The sequence below is a fragment of the Capra hircus genome, chromosome 5, assembly GCF_001704415.2.
Source record: "Capra hircus breed San Clemente chromosome 5, ASM170441v1, whole genome shotgun sequence".
In the NCBI taxonomy this organism is placed as follows: domain Eukaryota; kingdom Metazoa; phylum Chordata; class Mammalia; order Artiodactyla; family Bovidae; genus Capra; species Capra hircus.
The window spans coordinates 15,328,227-15,346,438 of NC_030812.1; the positions used below are offsets into that span (position 1 = coordinate 15,328,227).

At 36.0% G+C, this 18,212-nt stretch overlaps 1 protein-coding gene across 1 annotated transcript in view; it reads right to left on the bottom strand.

Annotated features, from left to right (window-relative positions):
• The window catches only part of RASSF9 (Ras association domain family member 9), a 32,734-nt gene continuing 15,312 nt past the window's right edge, over positions 791-18,212 (bottom strand). Inside the window, exon 2 of the mRNA XM_005679780.3 lies at positions 791-4,542. Coding sequence (XP_005679837.1) covers positions 3,282-4,542 — 1,261 coding nt within the window. The 3' untranslated portion in view covers positions 791-3,281. The remainder of the gene's footprint in view (positions 4,543-18,212) is intronic.

Here is an 18,212-nt window from a genome sequence, read left to right on the forward strand (position 1 = left end):
TTAGCAATTCAATTCCAGAATTGAGTAGGGGCAAAGAGACTGATTAGAAGCAGTAAGGTTAACAAGACAGACAAGTAACAAGACAATAAAAAAATGTTGAGGGAGGGAAGTTAGGTAAGTACATATATAAATATATGCTAAGCCAGAATATAAATGCTCCTTTATGAAAAATACACCTAAAATAATTGTGGGTTCAGAGATAAATCATTACAATGGTTGAATAGAAAAACATGTTTCATAGAAAGAGATAACACATCAAAAAGCTTGAAATGGATGGTATTTCAGTATATAGCAGATGGAAGAAAAAAAGAGACATTTCAAGTGGGGGAATGAACAAGACAGTCTGTGAAAACCTGTCTTGTTACAGGGGAAAATAGGTTTTGTTTGCTATTTCTAGCTTCATATAACAATTTCATAGCTAATCTGTTAGGTTACTCAAGAATTTATAAACATTTTATTTTAAAGCTTCTATAAATAATTAAAATACTACAGTTTCTATCAAGTTCTAAATTTAGAATATACATTCTCATTTAATTTTGCATTGCTCAGTATCCAGAGATGCTGCTACTGCTGCTAAGTTGCTTCAGTCTTGTCCAACTCTGTGCGACCCCATAGACAGAAACCAGCCAGGCTACCCTGTCCTTGGGATTCTCCAGGCAAGAATACTGGAGTGGGTTGCCATTTCCTTCTGCAATGCATGAAAGTGAAAAGTCAAAGTGAAGTCGCTCAGTCGTGTCCCGACTCCTAGTGACCTCATGGACTGCAGCCTATCAGACTCTTCCATCCATGGGATTTTCCAGGCAAGAGTACTGGAGTGGGGTGCCATTGCCTTCTCCAATTCAGAGATGAGGGTACTGCATTTTAGTATTTTAATTTGTATTAATATATTATTCTAAATTAGAGATTCACCATGATAATTGATGATTTAATACTGTAATGAATCAAAGGCACAAATACATTTGAATAACAACAGAACAAGTTGAAATTGTAATATGATTTTAAAACTCAATAGTCTTGCTTTTGGACAAGCGTTTTTAACATTATTTACTGAAAAAATAGAAGAATTAGCCCTTAGAATGCTTCACTATGCTTAATTGTATAAAATCAGACATTGTATAAAATCAGGCAAAAAGTTTCTAAAATGCCATTATCTAACTAGTTCTATTTCTTCCCAGATTTGGATTCAGATAATTAATCAAATTATATAGCAGATAACAATGTTCTTTTCATTATTTTCTCACTAGAGAATAATCCAAAAAGATTACTTTTGAAAAACAATACTACAACTGTTTTATCTTTGATGATGATCTTCTGAGTTTAATCCCGAGAAGAGAATAATGAATATGTCAAGAGCTTTCCATCGTACTGAATGATTAATGAGATATTAGGCAAATAAACTTCCCGCTCTTAAATGACTTTTTAATTCTCTTCTTATTTTAAATTAAACCCATGTTTGTGTTATTACTTATTATCATACTTTCCCTACAGTGGAAATGCCTACTTTTCTTACCATGCAACTTCAGATAAGGCATTTACCATGTAACTGCAAGTAAGGCCTTCAGCAGAATCTTAGTATGAAAAACGGTAACATTAGATACTCCCCAAAACTGAAATATTAAGAAAATTCTAAATATCTTCCCAAAGGTTGGCAAAATGTCTGGAGGATGGAGAAATTTTAAAAAAGATTAGGAAACTGAGTTAAAACATATAGTACAGTAAGCATAAAGATAAAAAGGAAAGAAATGAGAAATACTGAGAATCTTAACCAATATCCACATATTAAAACTAAGAAAAATAATCTTTCTGTCTACTCACATGTGGGAAAGTTGTTAGCGAAAAGAAAAGTGAACTGCAGCTGTATTCATGCAATAGTACAACAAAACAGGTTTTAATATGATTATGTCACGTGTTCAATAGCAGGAAACAAGTCAGGGAAAGAAGCAGATAAGACAGAGAAAGAGAAAGAAAGGAACTTCCTAACTAAAAACCAAGCCAAACCGAGGCTCTTCTGGCACTATAGTGATTGCCAGTCAAGACAGAATCTAAATCATCTATCCAGTTTGTTGCATACTTACATTCATGCTTGAGAGTGGGCTAGAGTCGAGCTACTTTTTTGTTTGTTTGTTTGTTTGCATCTTAGATGAAGGACCATATAGACAATCTGAATTACAGTGTAGCAGAATAAAAGGCTTTTGTTCACATGAGTTCCTATCTCTATTTTCAGGGGAAAAATACTAATATTTATGGGTGTTTTTTTGTGTGTGCCAAGTTGCTTCAGTCGTATCTGACCCTTTGTGATCCTATGAACTGTAAGCCCTCCAAGTTCCTCTGTTCATGGGATTCTCCAAGCAAAAATACTGGAGTGGGTTGCCATGCCCTCCTCCAGGGGATACTTAAGGTACATGGAACTCTATTTTACCCACACAAAGGACCCCAAGCTGCATCCCTTTACTTTTTTTAAATAAGGTATAATCAAATAGGACTATGACCCTGTGATTTTTCTCTGTAACCCACACCGTATCTCACTCAAAGAATGAACCTGCACAGATGACTGATTTGATCTAAAGGTTTGCATATCAGATAGAGAAAGCACATAAATATCTCTTATTAATTTTCAGCTTTTTTTTAGAAAAGTTGCTGTTGTCTGCAAAACTTGGCTTTTCTTATTTATACCTCTGTCTGACCCACTGAAGGTATTTGTACATGTCCCAGTAACGACCCTTCCATCTCCTGTAATCTAAACCTAAACAGGTAGAGGGGTTCAGGAAGTAACAGAGATGCTATACATTCTAAATAGCAAAGAAATGAACAACGATTTGAATTAATACAGTTACAATATAAGAGTTATCATATACTTTAGATTATAAAATACCAATGATACAGTGTTGAAAACTCTATAACAATACATCTTAATTTTACATGTTCACGTGTATAGTTTCAATATATTGATGTCTAATATTAAGAATTAGTTTGAAGTTTGAATAAATCACTTCTCATAGAAACAGATTATAATTCACATCAAATTATTTCTCTGTTATATACCTACAAGCTATTTTTGCTGCATTCCTAATAAACAGCTCATTGTTGAACTTGTAATAATTAGATAACACTGGAACTCTTAATTCAAAAACAAACCAACAAACAAAATTCTCTAGTTCTTACTAGCCACTGAATTCCTTAACATTATTTATATTTCCTTCCCGAGTGGAATATTTAAATTTTCCAACTAAATTAAACAAACACAAACAATATTAAAGTAAGTCAGAGTGAAGCCATTTAAATTACGTTGACAACAGCACCACATCTCCTGCAGTTGTTTCCGAGTCCTGACTGTGGTTAGAGCTGATACCAGTGTCTGAGTCTGTGTCATTTGTATACATGTTAAATACTCTTTGAGTAAAAGGAGAAACCACCCCGTTGCTGGTGGGCACCTCAGATTCCTTTCCTCTGTTTTCCTTTAGCTGGCACTCATCTGCATTGCTGATATGAAGGGAGTTGAACTCCTTGGCGAGGAGCTCGTATTCCTTCGCTTTCATCTGAAGCAATGAGTCACTGTATTTAATCTCCTTCTGGATGCCACTCAAGTGAGAGTGGATTTTCAAACCAGCTTTCATGCTTTTCTCCAAATCACACTTAACACTCTCTAAATTAGAGCTTTCAAGTTCACTGGCAGCTGCCCCTTCTGCATCTTCATTTATCTCCATGCAAACACTTTTTACTTCTTTTTCTATTTCGGCAGAGAGCTTATCGATGAGCTTTCTGTAGTAGGTCAGTCGTTCCTCCAGCTGTACAATTCCATCACTTTCTCTCAGGTCCTCCAGAATCTGCCTTTCATCATATTCCAAGCCTAGCTTTTGCTCAACTTCACTGAAACTGGGCATCAAATATGCATCCTGGACATAATTTTCTCCATTATTTTCTACCCGATCAAGATGAAATTTAGCTTCACACTTTTCAATTTCCAGATCCAGCTCTTTCATTCTCTTGACTTGCTGATTAATAGTGTGATCCTGGGAAATAATCAGATGAACTAATGTCTCCATACTATCTCGCTCTTGGGAAACTGTGTCCTGCTTAATTTTAGCCAGTTTCCGGAAAGTTTTCCTGACTATTCTTTTTTGTTTATCTGGTGGTAATGTCTTCATGTAATTTGCCGGGCTGAGCTCCCACAGTTTTTCTGTGTTTTGCACTAATTTGGCTTCAGCTGTCCGCCACAAGGGAACTGGAAGAAAAGCATCTGCTTTAACCAAAACAAACTGCATATTAGGCTGCTCGTCTCCCCATGCTTTCCAAAGCTTCAGGATTCTAGTTAGGGGAGGAAGAACCCGTTCAGAGCCTCTCCACTTTTCTATGATGCAGTAATCACTGGGCTTTCCCAGAAGAAATCGTTTCTCCCCAAATGCAGTCTCGTGTTCCTCAAGCAAAGCCTGGATGACGTCGGCAGAGGTGGTGCGTTTGGTTAGCCCACAGATAATCTTCTCTTCTTGGCAAACCCAAACCACAATTTCCTTCTCTTCTGAATCCATTTCTTTAGTTGGAGATCTAAAAGAAAAACAAAGTACATTATACGCCTGTCATCACTGTATAAACTCAGAAAGATGGTTTAATTTTAATACCCTCTCTAAATCTTACCCTTAGCGAGAGATGCATTTTGAGGTGAGACGACATAATCATCAGACGTTTTATGGTAATAAAGAAAATTTAAGACCATGAAAAATATCTTAGTTTTCTTTTTAACTCCTATTGGGCTCTGGAACAAGCAAATTGTCGTCAAAGATAATGGAGGCTATTTTATCTTTAGAAAGCCAGACACAATATAAGTGCAGTTAGAATTACCAGAGTTAAGATAATAATCAAAGTGGTGATGAATAAGAGGTAGAATAAGACTATTCTGGGACTTCCCAGGGTGGTGCTAGTGGTAAAGAACCTGCTTGCCAATGCAGGAGACATGAGTCGCCGGTTCAATCCCTAGATCAGGAAGATCGCTTGGAGGAGCACGTGGCAACCTACTCCAGTATTCTCGCCTGGAGAATCCCATGGGCAGAGGGCTACAGTTCATAGGGTCACGAACAGTAGGACACAACTGAAGTGACTTAGCATGCACACCCGAGACTATTTTGCTGGAGACATCGGACTAGGGAATAACCATGGAAATGTAAATAGAATGTTAATAGAGTAAAATAATAGAAAATAGTCCATTATTGAAATTAGTGATTATTTCATCCTGCAAATATTTACTGTATGTCAACCATGTGCCAGATATGCCTAAAGATGCTAAAGATATAGCAATAAGCCAGGGAGACAAGGACATGGACATAAATGTGTAATTAATATACGGTAGTGGTAAATGCTAGAAAGAGAATTAAAGAGGATGAAGTGATAGAGAATGACTTGGAAGGTCTACTATATTTAGAGAGCTCAGGAGAGACTTCTCTAAGAAGGTGACATGGGAATTGGAACAAAGTCACACAGTTAGTAGTGACAGAGTGAAGATTCAGCCTAAGCAAAAAAGCTGACTGGAGTGTACTCTTAATTGATGCACCGTAAAAACAAGTTTACGAGTTTAATGGCTTAGACATGTGGATTAAATTGGAAGAAAAATCATAAACTACTTCTTAAAGAGGAACTTTATCACATAAATTAGCCTTTGATAGCAGTGGAACCATAATGCCTCATTAGAGCGCCCAACTGGTCAAGGAAGGACATTTCCCAATAGCCAGCCATGGAGAAAAGTATGTGTTAATGTATTACCTTCTATGCCTTTTTCTTATTAGTCTTGTTCCTGCTTTCATACAGCAATAAAGGATTTTGACTGGCCTGGATGCCTCCCTTAGCTGACAAAACTCTCATAAATATAAAAGCCCTACTGCTAACTCCTTAGAGTAATGCTTACGTCCTGTTCCATTTTCTAGATGGGAGACATCAGTTCTGGGTCTGTAGCTAAGGATGACACATGACTTATAAACACTTCAGCTCTACACTGCACCTGTGAAGACTGGAAAACAGGGATCAGGGAGTCTTTATGTATGCTAGAATAATGACGTACATGAGAATTCCCCATTTCTTCCATGATCCCTGCTCTAATTGGGATTCTCTTGTTTTGGAAGGAGCAAGGGCTTATATGTTATGGCTTCCACTAGAGACCTGATAGTTTTCAGCTCATGTGGAGGATATAACCCTAACAGTCATTATGCACAAACAAAAAAGATTATTATTTCCATATTATATGAGAAATTGAGTGTCTTTATTAATAGTCTCACAGGCTAACTGGTTCCAAACACTTAAAAAAAAGTTTGCTCTAAATGTCCTTTTAGTTTCTTGAGTCAATTATTCTCTAAATATTTTGAGGAATTTTTATTATCATCATTCAAACCAGGTAATTTTCAAAACTTCTGCCACTTGACTGAGCATGTTTAAAAGTAATGACCATTCTTTATTGAATGTAGGCAGTAAATCTTCCTTCCATACCTAGTATAAGCTTCATTATGTTTAATTCTACTTTATAGCAGGCTTAGGATTTTGCAAACTATGTTTATTTTATAGTATGGCTCCAATCGAGTTTTTATTCACTCATTCATTTGACAAATATTTGCTGAGCATCTCTTCAGTGGTTGATACCATCATGGAAATGTGAATCACAGAAATATTTGTATGATTTATAAAACATTTGCTGTTTAGTTACTAAGTCATGTTGGCCTCTTTTACCACCCATGGACTGTAGCCCGCCAGGCACCTATGTCCATGGGATTTCCCAGGCAAGAACACTGGAGTGGGTGGTCATTTTCTTCTCCAGGGGATATTCCTGATCCAGGGATAGACTTATCTTTTGCGTCTCCTGCATTGGCAGGTGGATTCTTTTACCACTGAGTCCCCTGGAAATCCCAATATATAAGTATACTGCATCTATAATTATGCAGTATTAAAGTGTGTTAGTTGCTCAGTCGTGTCAGACTCTTTGTGACCCCATGGACTGTAGCCTGCCAGGCTCCTCTGTCCATGAGATTTCCCAGGCAAGAATACTGGAGTGGATTGCCATTTCCTCCTCCAGGGGATCCTGATCCAGGATTGGAACCCAGGTTTCCTGCATTGCAGGTGGATTCTTTACCATCTAAGCCACATAGAAAGTCCTTATTATTATATACACAATATATACTACATAATTATTTAGTGTATATTATGACCTTTCCCATACGTACACTTTAAAAAATTATATATGTATTTTACACTTTATTAAATTTGATATTATAGAATATATTCAAAGATTCTAATTAAGTATTGTTTTGTTTGGGATCCAGATTTCTGGGAGAAATATCAATAGCCTCAGATATGCAGATGACACCATCCTTATGGCAGAAAGTGAAGAGGAACTAAAGAGCCTCTTGATGAAGGTGAAAGAGGAGAGTGAAAAAGCTGGCTTAAAGCTCAACATTCAAAAAACTAAGATCATGGCGTCCAATCCCATTATTTCTTGGCAAACAGATGGGGAAACAATGAAAACAGTGACAGATTTTATTTTCTTGGGCTCCAAAATCACTGCAGAGGCAACTGCAGCCACGAAATTACAAGATGCTTACTCTGTGACCAACCTAGACAGCATATTAAAAGCAGAGACATTACTTTGCCAACAAAGGTCCATACAGCCAAAGCTATGGTTTTTCCAGTAGTCATATTCTTGGCTGGAGAATCCCATGGACAGAGGAGCCTGGTAGGCTACAGTCCATGAGGTCATAAGAGTCGTCATAAGCCAGACACGACTTAGCAGCTAAACCCCCGCTACCGTGTTTGGATGTGAGAGCTGGACTGTAAAGAAGGCCGAGTGCCAAAGAATTGATGCTTTTGAACTGTGGTGTTGGAGAAGACTCTTGAGAGTCCCTTGGACTGTGAGGAGATCAAATCAGTCAATCTTAAAGGCAATCAATCCTGAATATTCATTGGAAGGACTGATACTGAAGCTGAAGCTCCAATACCTGATACGAAGAGCATTAGAAAAGACCCTGTGGCTGAGAAGGACTGAAGGCTGGAGGAGAAGGGGATGACAGAGGATGAGATGGTTGGATGGCATCACTGACTCAATGGACATGAGTTTGAGCAAGCTCCGGGAGATGGTGAAAGACAGAGGGTCCTGGCGTGCTGCAGCCCATGGGGTCGCAAAGAATCAGACATGACTGAGAGACTGAATAACAACAACACGCTCTGTTTATGTTTTCAAATAGTTTATAATCAGAAAATATGCTTAACAATTATTTACATATATAAAAGAAAGTAAAAAACACTCATAGTACCACAGTATCCATTTTTATCTGATGCTTTAAATTCTTTTTTGCCTTCTGAAACATTAACAAGATTTATTTGTAAAGATTTTCAAAAAAGGAATAGCAGGAACAATACTTGATAGTTTAAAATATGATTTCATCTTAATTTTCACTAACAACTCATTTTCACTAATTCATTTTGAATTCTGAGAAACTATTTTAATGTATGGAATTTATTCATAAATTTATTTATTAATTTATAATTAGAAAAATTATAAATTTTTCTAATCTTCTATACTCATCATTGTAATACTGATATATATATATATCTGACTCACATTTCTCACAAGATTCCTTCAAATATCAGAAGGAAGAAGAGTGCTTTGAAAATTGTGGAAAATGCACTGGGTAAATATAGGTTATTAACACTAATGGTAAAATTACTGTTATTACTTAATGATGAGAAGGGTGTGGTATTATTCAGTAACATTACTGAGCTTGCTACAGTAGTTAACCGTATTATTTTCAAAATATTTTCCAATCTATCCCACAATATTTTTTTACCTGTTTTCAGCTAGTCAATATTTTTGCATGTATACTTCCAATATAACACAACTGTTTATCTAATAAAAGATGTTTAAAAGGATCATTAATATAATATTTGGATCACAGATGAGCTGAGAATCTTTTTAATCTTTCTCTGATTTATAACTCTCTAATTTTAACACTGTGCAAATAAAGTTTATTACACTGAAAATAAATCTATACATATATTTTATTTCATCTGACTACTCTTCTATAACTATTTCATTATTCAGTTTTTGCCTTTTAGAGTATCTTCTTCAGACAATTAAGAAAATTTATATGCCAAATGAAACTCTTCAGCAACATGTGTTAGCCTCACAGGTACTTTTCCAGATTTATTCTGAAATAGACTGAAAATTATATATGAGGATTTTTGCATTCACCCTGTATTCAATCATGAACTTAAAAATGTCTCCACTGATAATTAGCTTTAATATCACAAAACACACAGAATTAAGATGAGTTGGCTTAGAATTACATATGCAAATTCATACAACTAAATATTTCTTCAGCAAGTTTCCATTGAGTAACTATGGTGCATAAAGCAGTAGGGAATAAATCAACTATTTAAATCTGGAAATCTTAAATTTTAAATAAGACATTTTAATGTCAAATTGAAGATCTACAACATAAGTATTTACAGAAAAAAGATTAAGTGTGAAGGCAGAGAAAAATAAAGATAAATAGACAATATTTGGCTACCTTTATTAAGTTGTACCAAAAACAAAATGAACTTGGGCCCCAGGAGAATAATTTTAAAAATGACATTTCTTCCTAGTATGGTAGACATTGAAGTTTAATTGAAATTTGATGTATAAAATTTATCAGGACAAATATTTCATATTGAGCCCTACTTAAGAAAAATAAGAATCATTAAAATGAGAAATTATTAAGAATAATTACATTATAAGATATGATAAAACCCAGTATATGTAAACTAGCAATCCATGGTATTTATAAAAAATATTTAGATCTCTGAATGCATTTTTCCAAAGAATCTACATTATAACTTTTTATTTCCTAGGCCAGCCTGGAAGTATGATACTAACATAATCTAGCTGCCATATATAGGAGTGATTCTAAGTGAAATGCTCTTATTGTTCAACTCTGCAGAATCATATTCCATGCTTGGAAATCAAAAGTTATACTTTTATCAGTTTCAAGCAGTTGCTGGAACCTCTGTCTGCAGACAGTGATGGAAGTCTCCAACAGGTTGAAGGATACAGACCTGTGAAGCTTTACGGGCATGTTGGACGTATCTCTTAGTGTTGCCTCATTGCCCAAAGACTGTTCTGTTTCTTTTTATTACCATTGCTTATTATGTAAACTGAACACTCTCCTTCTAAACCAGTGGTTCTCTACCAGCAGTGATTTTGCCTGAAATGTGTGGGGACATTTCAGGTTTTCACATTAGGGTCTGGGGATGCTAGGAGCATGGGAATGACCTAGCTGAAAATGTCAACAAGTGGTGCTGTTGAAGAACCGTGTATGCATGCATGAGTGGGCCCATTGCTTAGTCATGTCTGACTCTCTGTGACCCCGTGGACATCCACCAGGCTCCTCTGTCCATGGGATTGTCCAGGCAAGAATACGGAGTGGGTTGCCACTTAGTCCTCCAGGGGATCTTCCCCACCCAGGGACTGAATCTGCATCTCTTGTGGCTCCTGAATTGCAGGCGGATTCTTTACTGCTGAGTCACAGAGGAAGCCCGTTGAGGAATCTTGATGCATATATACAACAAAATATACTTTCATCACAGCTTTGTCTATTCTATTTTTTCTTACATCTTGTGGAGAATCTAACAGTATAATATATTAAAACAAAAACAACAAATAAGTAAGACATTTCCAAAATAAGCGATGCAAGTTGGCATTCTACTCAATGGCTTGCCAATGGAACTTTTTCTCCTTTCACCCTCATGGCTGGTCTTTGTGATTATTATTATTAATCCTGCCCAGCTGGACTTCCCTCAGTTAGTCCCAGAACTGGTCCTAAAGAATACTGATAGCTGCATTAAGATGCTATAGAAACACAAGTGTTCAGAATAGGATTAATTTTAGTTCAGGGGAAAAAACCCAAACTTGCATTCATAGATTTCATTAAGAAATAGTAAATCTTCCTACTTCATTGAGAAATAGTATTTGAATATCTGACCATTAAATGGGGAATGGACAGTAGAAAGAAAAGATGTGGGGATGAAATGACAGGATAGAAGTGGCCAAGGAGGCTAGGGCAGTGCCAGAGGCATGGAGTGGGTTGGAAGTCAGCAGAAAGGGTTTCATAGTATTTCTCCCTTACTCTTTCTTTGCAGGTTTATGCTGCCCTGTGACAGAGTGGACAACCAAAGACCAGAATTAGGAATGTAAGTTTTGAGACACCTTCAGTTTAGGAGAAGTAGTCAAGATAATATCTGCAGTCCTTACAGGACCAAAGGGAAATTCTCAGAGATAACCAGGGGAAATGAGAAAAAAATATAAATCTATCACTTAGTTAAGGCTGTGGACAGTACAGGCATGTACGACATGCCTAGACAAGTTAGAAAGTATCTTTAAAAATACCCTAGCAATAAAACTACACTGAATATAACATTTTCTTGCTTTCGTTATTCAAAGGCACCCTGGAATATAATACTGTCTTGAAGTCACATTATTCAAATGAATTGGAATACAATACTGTATTTTTAAAAATCTGGTTATTTGTGCTTTTCTGATTGCTGAATACAAAACAAAGGTTGCTATTATTCTAAATTTTATCAGACTTTTGGCCAAACTAAGATATTGTCTTAGTATTTTTTTTACATGCAGTTCAAATTAAGTGAATGCTTTCCAGTCAAACTTCTCATTCTATAGAGAAGTATGAATTATCTCCTTAATATTTCCTAACACATAGTAAAATTAATTCCCTTTGAAATTTTGATTAAACCTCAAAATATATTTAAACTTCTCAAGAGACAGACATTTATTTTTCCCTGATATCATCATGCAGTTCAAAGCCATAGCAAGGACCACAACCAGAATGAATACAACATGTTATTCATTTATGTATCCTATAATAAAAATAAGAATACAGAGAAGAAAAATACATGTTGCACTGAGATTCTGATCCAGTACAGAGAACAGATTTCGATGCCTCATAATAGTCAGATTTTTCCATGGAAAACATAGATGCCTGTGGAATTATAAAAATCCTTCTTATGAAGTCTGTTCTCAAAATATCTTGACCGAATAAACTATCACAGGGAACTAGATCCAGTCTATAGAACTCTTCAGTGTATAACCCACTACATGTGACATTCATATTTAAAACAAGTCAGTAAATAACACTTGGAGACAGACTAACTCAACAATGCAAGATTCAGAACTAATGATTAGGAATGGCAGCTATAATACAGTAATAAAAGAAATTCAAATTCAGGATATTTATCTCAGGCTCAAATCTAAAATAACCTTGTAGAAGTTTACATCGTCTTGAATAAAAGCATATAATTAATTAAAGAATAAAGATAGGTGAAGATAAAGGGCAAGTTTACTAAATCACATTTCATACCAAAGATTATAAACTGGTATTTTAACTTACAAACACAACTCTATACCAATTATGAAGTTTAAAATACTGAGGGATGCCATAAGTAATTAGTTCGGGTAGTCAAGGTTTAAATTACATGACACATCTCTTTTCAAACTAAAAGGTCAAGCTTCCAAATTTAATAGCATTTTTTCCCAAAAATCAAAATTATCACAATCCAAATACTGGTTTGGCCATAACATCTTACAGATAAACTAAAATGAACATTTTATCCAATTCACTACAATGAGCTTAGCTAATTAATTAGTTAACATCACTACTATTATGTAAGAGAAAAATTTATATTTTGTGTACTATAATTGGGTGGCTTTGTAGTAAGAGAAAAAGAATGACCCAAACAGAAATTTCAAGACAGACTGATAAAGATTAAAGTTTAAATATATGATTGAAAAAAAGTTCTATGTAAATCAATTGAATTTACCCTAATAACTAATAAGTTAGTTATTCCCCAAATAAATTGTCCATTTTGAATTAGAGCATATATATTTTTATAACTTGATTCAACATTCATTTCTTAACACATTACTGACCAGAGGCATTAGTTTCTGCAAAAAATCCCCTGGTCAATAATGTGTTAACAGAACTATGATTTTACTAAATGTGAATAAATGATGAGGGTAAAATTCTACAGAAGATAAGATGATCTTTAAGTTCAGAAATGCATTACATAGCTAGAGAAGGAGAAAAGATATGCTTAGAGAGAAAGAGATTTTAAAAATTTTAGACCATCTTAAATATTATTGGAAATCATGAGATATTAACACATTCTGTATAAAAATGCTACAAAATATTTTAAAAAGCAATAATAATCAAAGTTAGGTAGTATGTAATAAACCATAATAAGACATAGAAGTTGACCCCAATATCTTCAAGACACTCTCAATTCCCATAACCCTTTAAAGTCAAATTAGGTATAAGAACCTCATGAGATTTCATTTGGGACAGGATCTTGGATCCTGGATCTAAGATCCTTGGATCTTATCTGTGAGGAGGACTCTTTCAGTTTATTACTTAACATGATGATGTTTAGGCTGGGTAGTTAAGGAACAGTTACTTAGAAAATAAGTCAGGTGACTGGGGAAAAGAACAGTGGGGTGTGTGTAAAAGGAGACATTAGATAACAATAGCTCACATTTATTGCATGCTTAATATGTGCCAGGCATTGTTTTAAGTGCTTTATATATATCAACTAATATAATTCTCATCACAACCCTATCAGCTATGTCCTGTAATCAAATTCATTATAAAGATTAAAAATCTGAAGCACAAGAAATTAAGAATTTGTTCAATACCACCCTCAGTTAGTATGTGGGAGAAAATACAGATCATGTAGAAATAAGGAAAATAAGAAGAATTTGGATTAAATGAGTTAGAATTGAGTCCATATTGATGAACTCCCTATTGCCTACTACAATAATCAACATATTTCATTAAGTTTTCTCTCTGGAAAAAGATACTAAATCTGAGTCAGATATAGTCATCTACTGAAGAGGGAAAAGAAACCCCAACTTTTGTGATATTATGATAAAAGTATTTTATATATTTACTTACTACCTGCTTCTATACATTGTCAATACATACAGGATCATCTATTAATGTGATATTTAATGACTGACTTTCTTGGAAGTCTGGAGGTTTGTCAGTACACAGACTCCTAATTCTTTCACCTGTTTTAAGAAGCAACTATAAAATTATTTTATAGTTCCTCTAGTAGACCTCTGGGTAAAATGCTGAATTGCGCATTCAATTCAGATTTTTTTTAAAGTACTTTATTCATCCCAGCAACTAGAGAGAATTAATATTTTTTCTATACATATGCTACATTTTTAGTAAGTTCTAAAGCATGACATGGTCCTTAATTACTTAAAAGCTATATTGAGAACTTCCCTGTGATCCAGTGGTTAAGAATCCACCTGCCAATGAAGGGTACACAGGTTCAATCCCTGGTCTGGGAAGAGTCCACATTCCACAGGGCAACAAAGGCTGTGAGCCACAACTGCTGAGCCGGTGCGCTAGAGCTCACACTCCACAACAAGAGAAGCCACCACGATGAGAAGCCCACTCGCCACAACTAGAGAGTCTGTGCACAGCAATGGAGACCCAGCATGATCAAAACTAAACACATTTTTAAAGCTATATTGACTTTCAAAATCTATTTTGTTTGGGCTATTTTCTGTACTTAAACATTGATCACCTTAATGCACCATGAAGGCATGTGAAGCAAAGCAAATATGCTATTGATGGGATTCAATACATGATACTTCAAAATATGGTACCTTGAGTATTTTAAGCAGAAGGAGTTCTAGAAAATGGGAGAAAGGGGGAGTTCACGTGGACATTGCATCCAAGCCTCTCCCCTGAAAGTGATCCTAGCACCCTTAGGTAAGAGATGCCCTTCCTATATCTGAAGGAAAGGAGCACTCATCTCTGAATACAAAGTGAAGAGAAGAATCCAAACAGACTCCATTAAATTTCTCCCAGTGTACTATACTTACTTTGTATTCTTTGGCCTACCTACCACACTTCTCCATGACTGTGCATTCTTCATTAAACCTAGCATAAAACAACAGGGATTTAACCATTTCTTTAGATCTTCATTTCCTTAAGAAAGCTTCTGTGTTGTGTAAAACTTACAATAAATCAATTTGAATGCTTTTCTCTTGTCAGTCTGTTTTTGGTCGTTTAATTTTCAGAACCAGGCATGGAACTTAACAGGGTCAAGGAAAACTTTGTATTCCCCTACACTACCCATAAAATTAAAAAACAAAACAAAACAAAACTATTAAGTGACAATTTTGACTCTGTAATGTTTACACACTTCAGCTCAGTCACTCAGTCGTGTCTGACTCTTTGCGACCCCATGAATCGCAGCACGCCAGGCCTCCCTGTCCATCACCAACTCCCAGAGTTCACTCAAACTCATGTCCATAGAGTGGGTGATGCCATCCAGCCATCTCATCCTCTGTCGTCCCCTTTTCCTCCTGCCCCCAATCCTCCCAGCATCAGAGTCTTTTCCAATGAGTCAGCTCTTCGCATCAGGTGGCCAAAGTACTGGAGTTTCAGCTTCAACATCAGTTCTTCCAATGAACAACCAGGAGTGATCTCCTTTAGAATGGACTGGTTGGATCTCCTTGCAGTCCAAGGGGCTCTTAAGAATTTTCTCCAGCACCACAGTTCAAAAGCATCAATTCTTCGGTGCTCAGCTTTCTTCACAGTCCAACTCTCACATCCATACATGACCACTGGAAAAACCATAGCCTTGACTAGATGGACCTTTGTTGGCAAAGTAATGTGTCTGCTTTTGAATATGCTATCTAGGTTGGCCATAACTTTCCTTCCAAGGAGTAAGCATCTTTTAATGTCATGGCTGCAGTCACCATCTGCAGTGATTTTGGAGCCCACAAAAATAAGGGAATGGTTTACACACTTCAGTTCAGTTCAGTTCAGTTCAGTCACTCAGTCGTGTCCGACTCTTTGCGACACACTTAGACACACACAAAACAAAGTCTGAACAAAACTAAAATTAATGAAGCAGACAAATGGTGAGGAATCTCTCTGCGTCCACAAGCTAAAATAACTCTGGTTATTTTACCCAGAGAATAACGCATGCCCTCTGAAGTAACATTTTTGAGATCATAGTACTGCAGTCTCAGGAAGAGATAATCACAGATCGATCGTGTCAATCACAAATAATACAAGTCCTTGCTTAGGCTGCTATGCAAACTTGGATTACTGTTTTGATAGATAAAGCATGAAAATAGTGCTATCAAATAGTTTTCATTAAGCACAAACTATTTATTTTATTCACATAGTTTTAAAACTAGAGTCCTTCAGAAAATTAATCATTCTATGAAAAATAAGGGCAGCAAAATATTAAAACTATCTTGGAAATTAAAATTTTATGCATAAATATACACAGAAAAAATCACTAGTTCTATGCATTACTAATATCAGTTTTAATTTTCTAGGGTGTAATAATATAAGCCAGTCATATAGGCTAAGAAAAACTCTAAACATTCCATCACTGCAGTGTCCTATAAATACTATATATAATTTCCATAAACAGAGAAAAGGGAAGGGGATGTGTAAAGAATGTGTACTGGAGATTACTGGGGGTTAAGTAAACTAAGCTTATAGTTCAGATTCCGGAAGTTGATTATACTCAAAATGTAAATATTAACATGTAGTGTTTACCAGATGAAATGCTGAGAAAATATCTAATCTTATTGGAAATTCTAGGGCTTACTTCCAATTGTTACTTGTGTTTCGCAAATACCTAAAGTTTCCTTATTGATTTGTACTTTGTAAAGAAATATTTCATAACAACAGAGCATATTCATTAAAGGAAAGTTACCCAGCCTGAATATTTAGTTTAACAATAGCTGTAGTTATGTCAACTACTAAAATTCTTTTTCCTTTTGGCAGCTAAGCCCATAATTGGTTTTGCCTTCTTAGTGGAAGCTGTTTTCTAATGACGGTGATTTTCAGCTTGTATTTGCCTGCAGCCACCCACTCATCCCCTCTCTAAATGTGCTCTGAAATAGGCTGGCAGATTTGAATGGCACTAGAAATGTGTAAGAATTTGAATTTCCAGTAGGATAGCTGAAAACATAAGAGGAGCCCCTTTACTCCTGATTTCTACATTCTGAACATGGTATATAATAAACAGTAATAAACTGTGACTTCCAACTGGAAGTTTTATCTAAAATAATCATCTCTTCACATTAGTCACAGATCAATTACCTAAAGAGCAACAAGTAAATTACTTATAGAAATTAGAATATACCAGGGCCTCATGCCATTTTTGTAAAGACCTGCTTGAAAATGTTACCGATAAAAGAAAAACATTGGTCATCTATATGAAAAGTATCTTACATCCATTTACCTTCTCAAAGTTTTTAACTCTTTAATAACCTCTGAATGTCACTGTCTCCACATCCTCTAGGACTTTGCTTCATTTATCCCTTCTTTTATAATGTTTTAAAATAACTTCATTTTTATTTATTTATTTGGCTGAGTGGGATCTCAGCTGCAGCACATGGGATCTTCATTGCATCATGTGGGATCTTTTGTTGCGATGCACAGAATTCTCTAATTGTGGAGCTCAGGCTAAGTAGCTGCAGTGCAGGGGCTCAGCTAATCAGGGGCATGTGCGATCTTAGTTCACCAACCAGGGGTCAAACCCCTGTTCCCTGCATTGCAGGGTGGATTCTTAACCACTGGACCGCCAAGGAAGTCCCAGTTTATCCCTTCTTGCTTCCCTGGTAGCTTGGACAGAAAAGCGTCTGCCTATAACTTGGGAGACCGGTTTCGATCCCTGGGTCGGGAAGATCCCCTGGAGAAGGAAATGGAAACCCACTCCAGTATTCACACCTGGAAAATCCCATGGACTGAGAAGCCTGGTGGGCTAAAGTCCATGGGGTCGCAGAGTCGGACACAACTGAGCGACTTCTCTTCACTCTTCAAACTCTATATCTTCTATCTTTACTTCTGGTCCTTCCTACAATCAGGTCACACAATTTGACCACATACACACCTCAGCTATCTTTCCTTCACAAACTCAAATAATAACCCACAGTCACTTTCTCCAATTCACCTCTTTCCAATAACAACCACTTTAAAGTGACTTCCACCACCACACACCCACAGTAGACACATTTTTTCCTAGCTGTATTAAAGATGTAATCTCTAAATCCAATTGCTATTTTTGGAACTGATCTGACTTGACCTCTTTATAAGATTTTTGTTGTGACCTTTTCCTCTCATTATTGCAGTAGTCTGTTCCCTTGA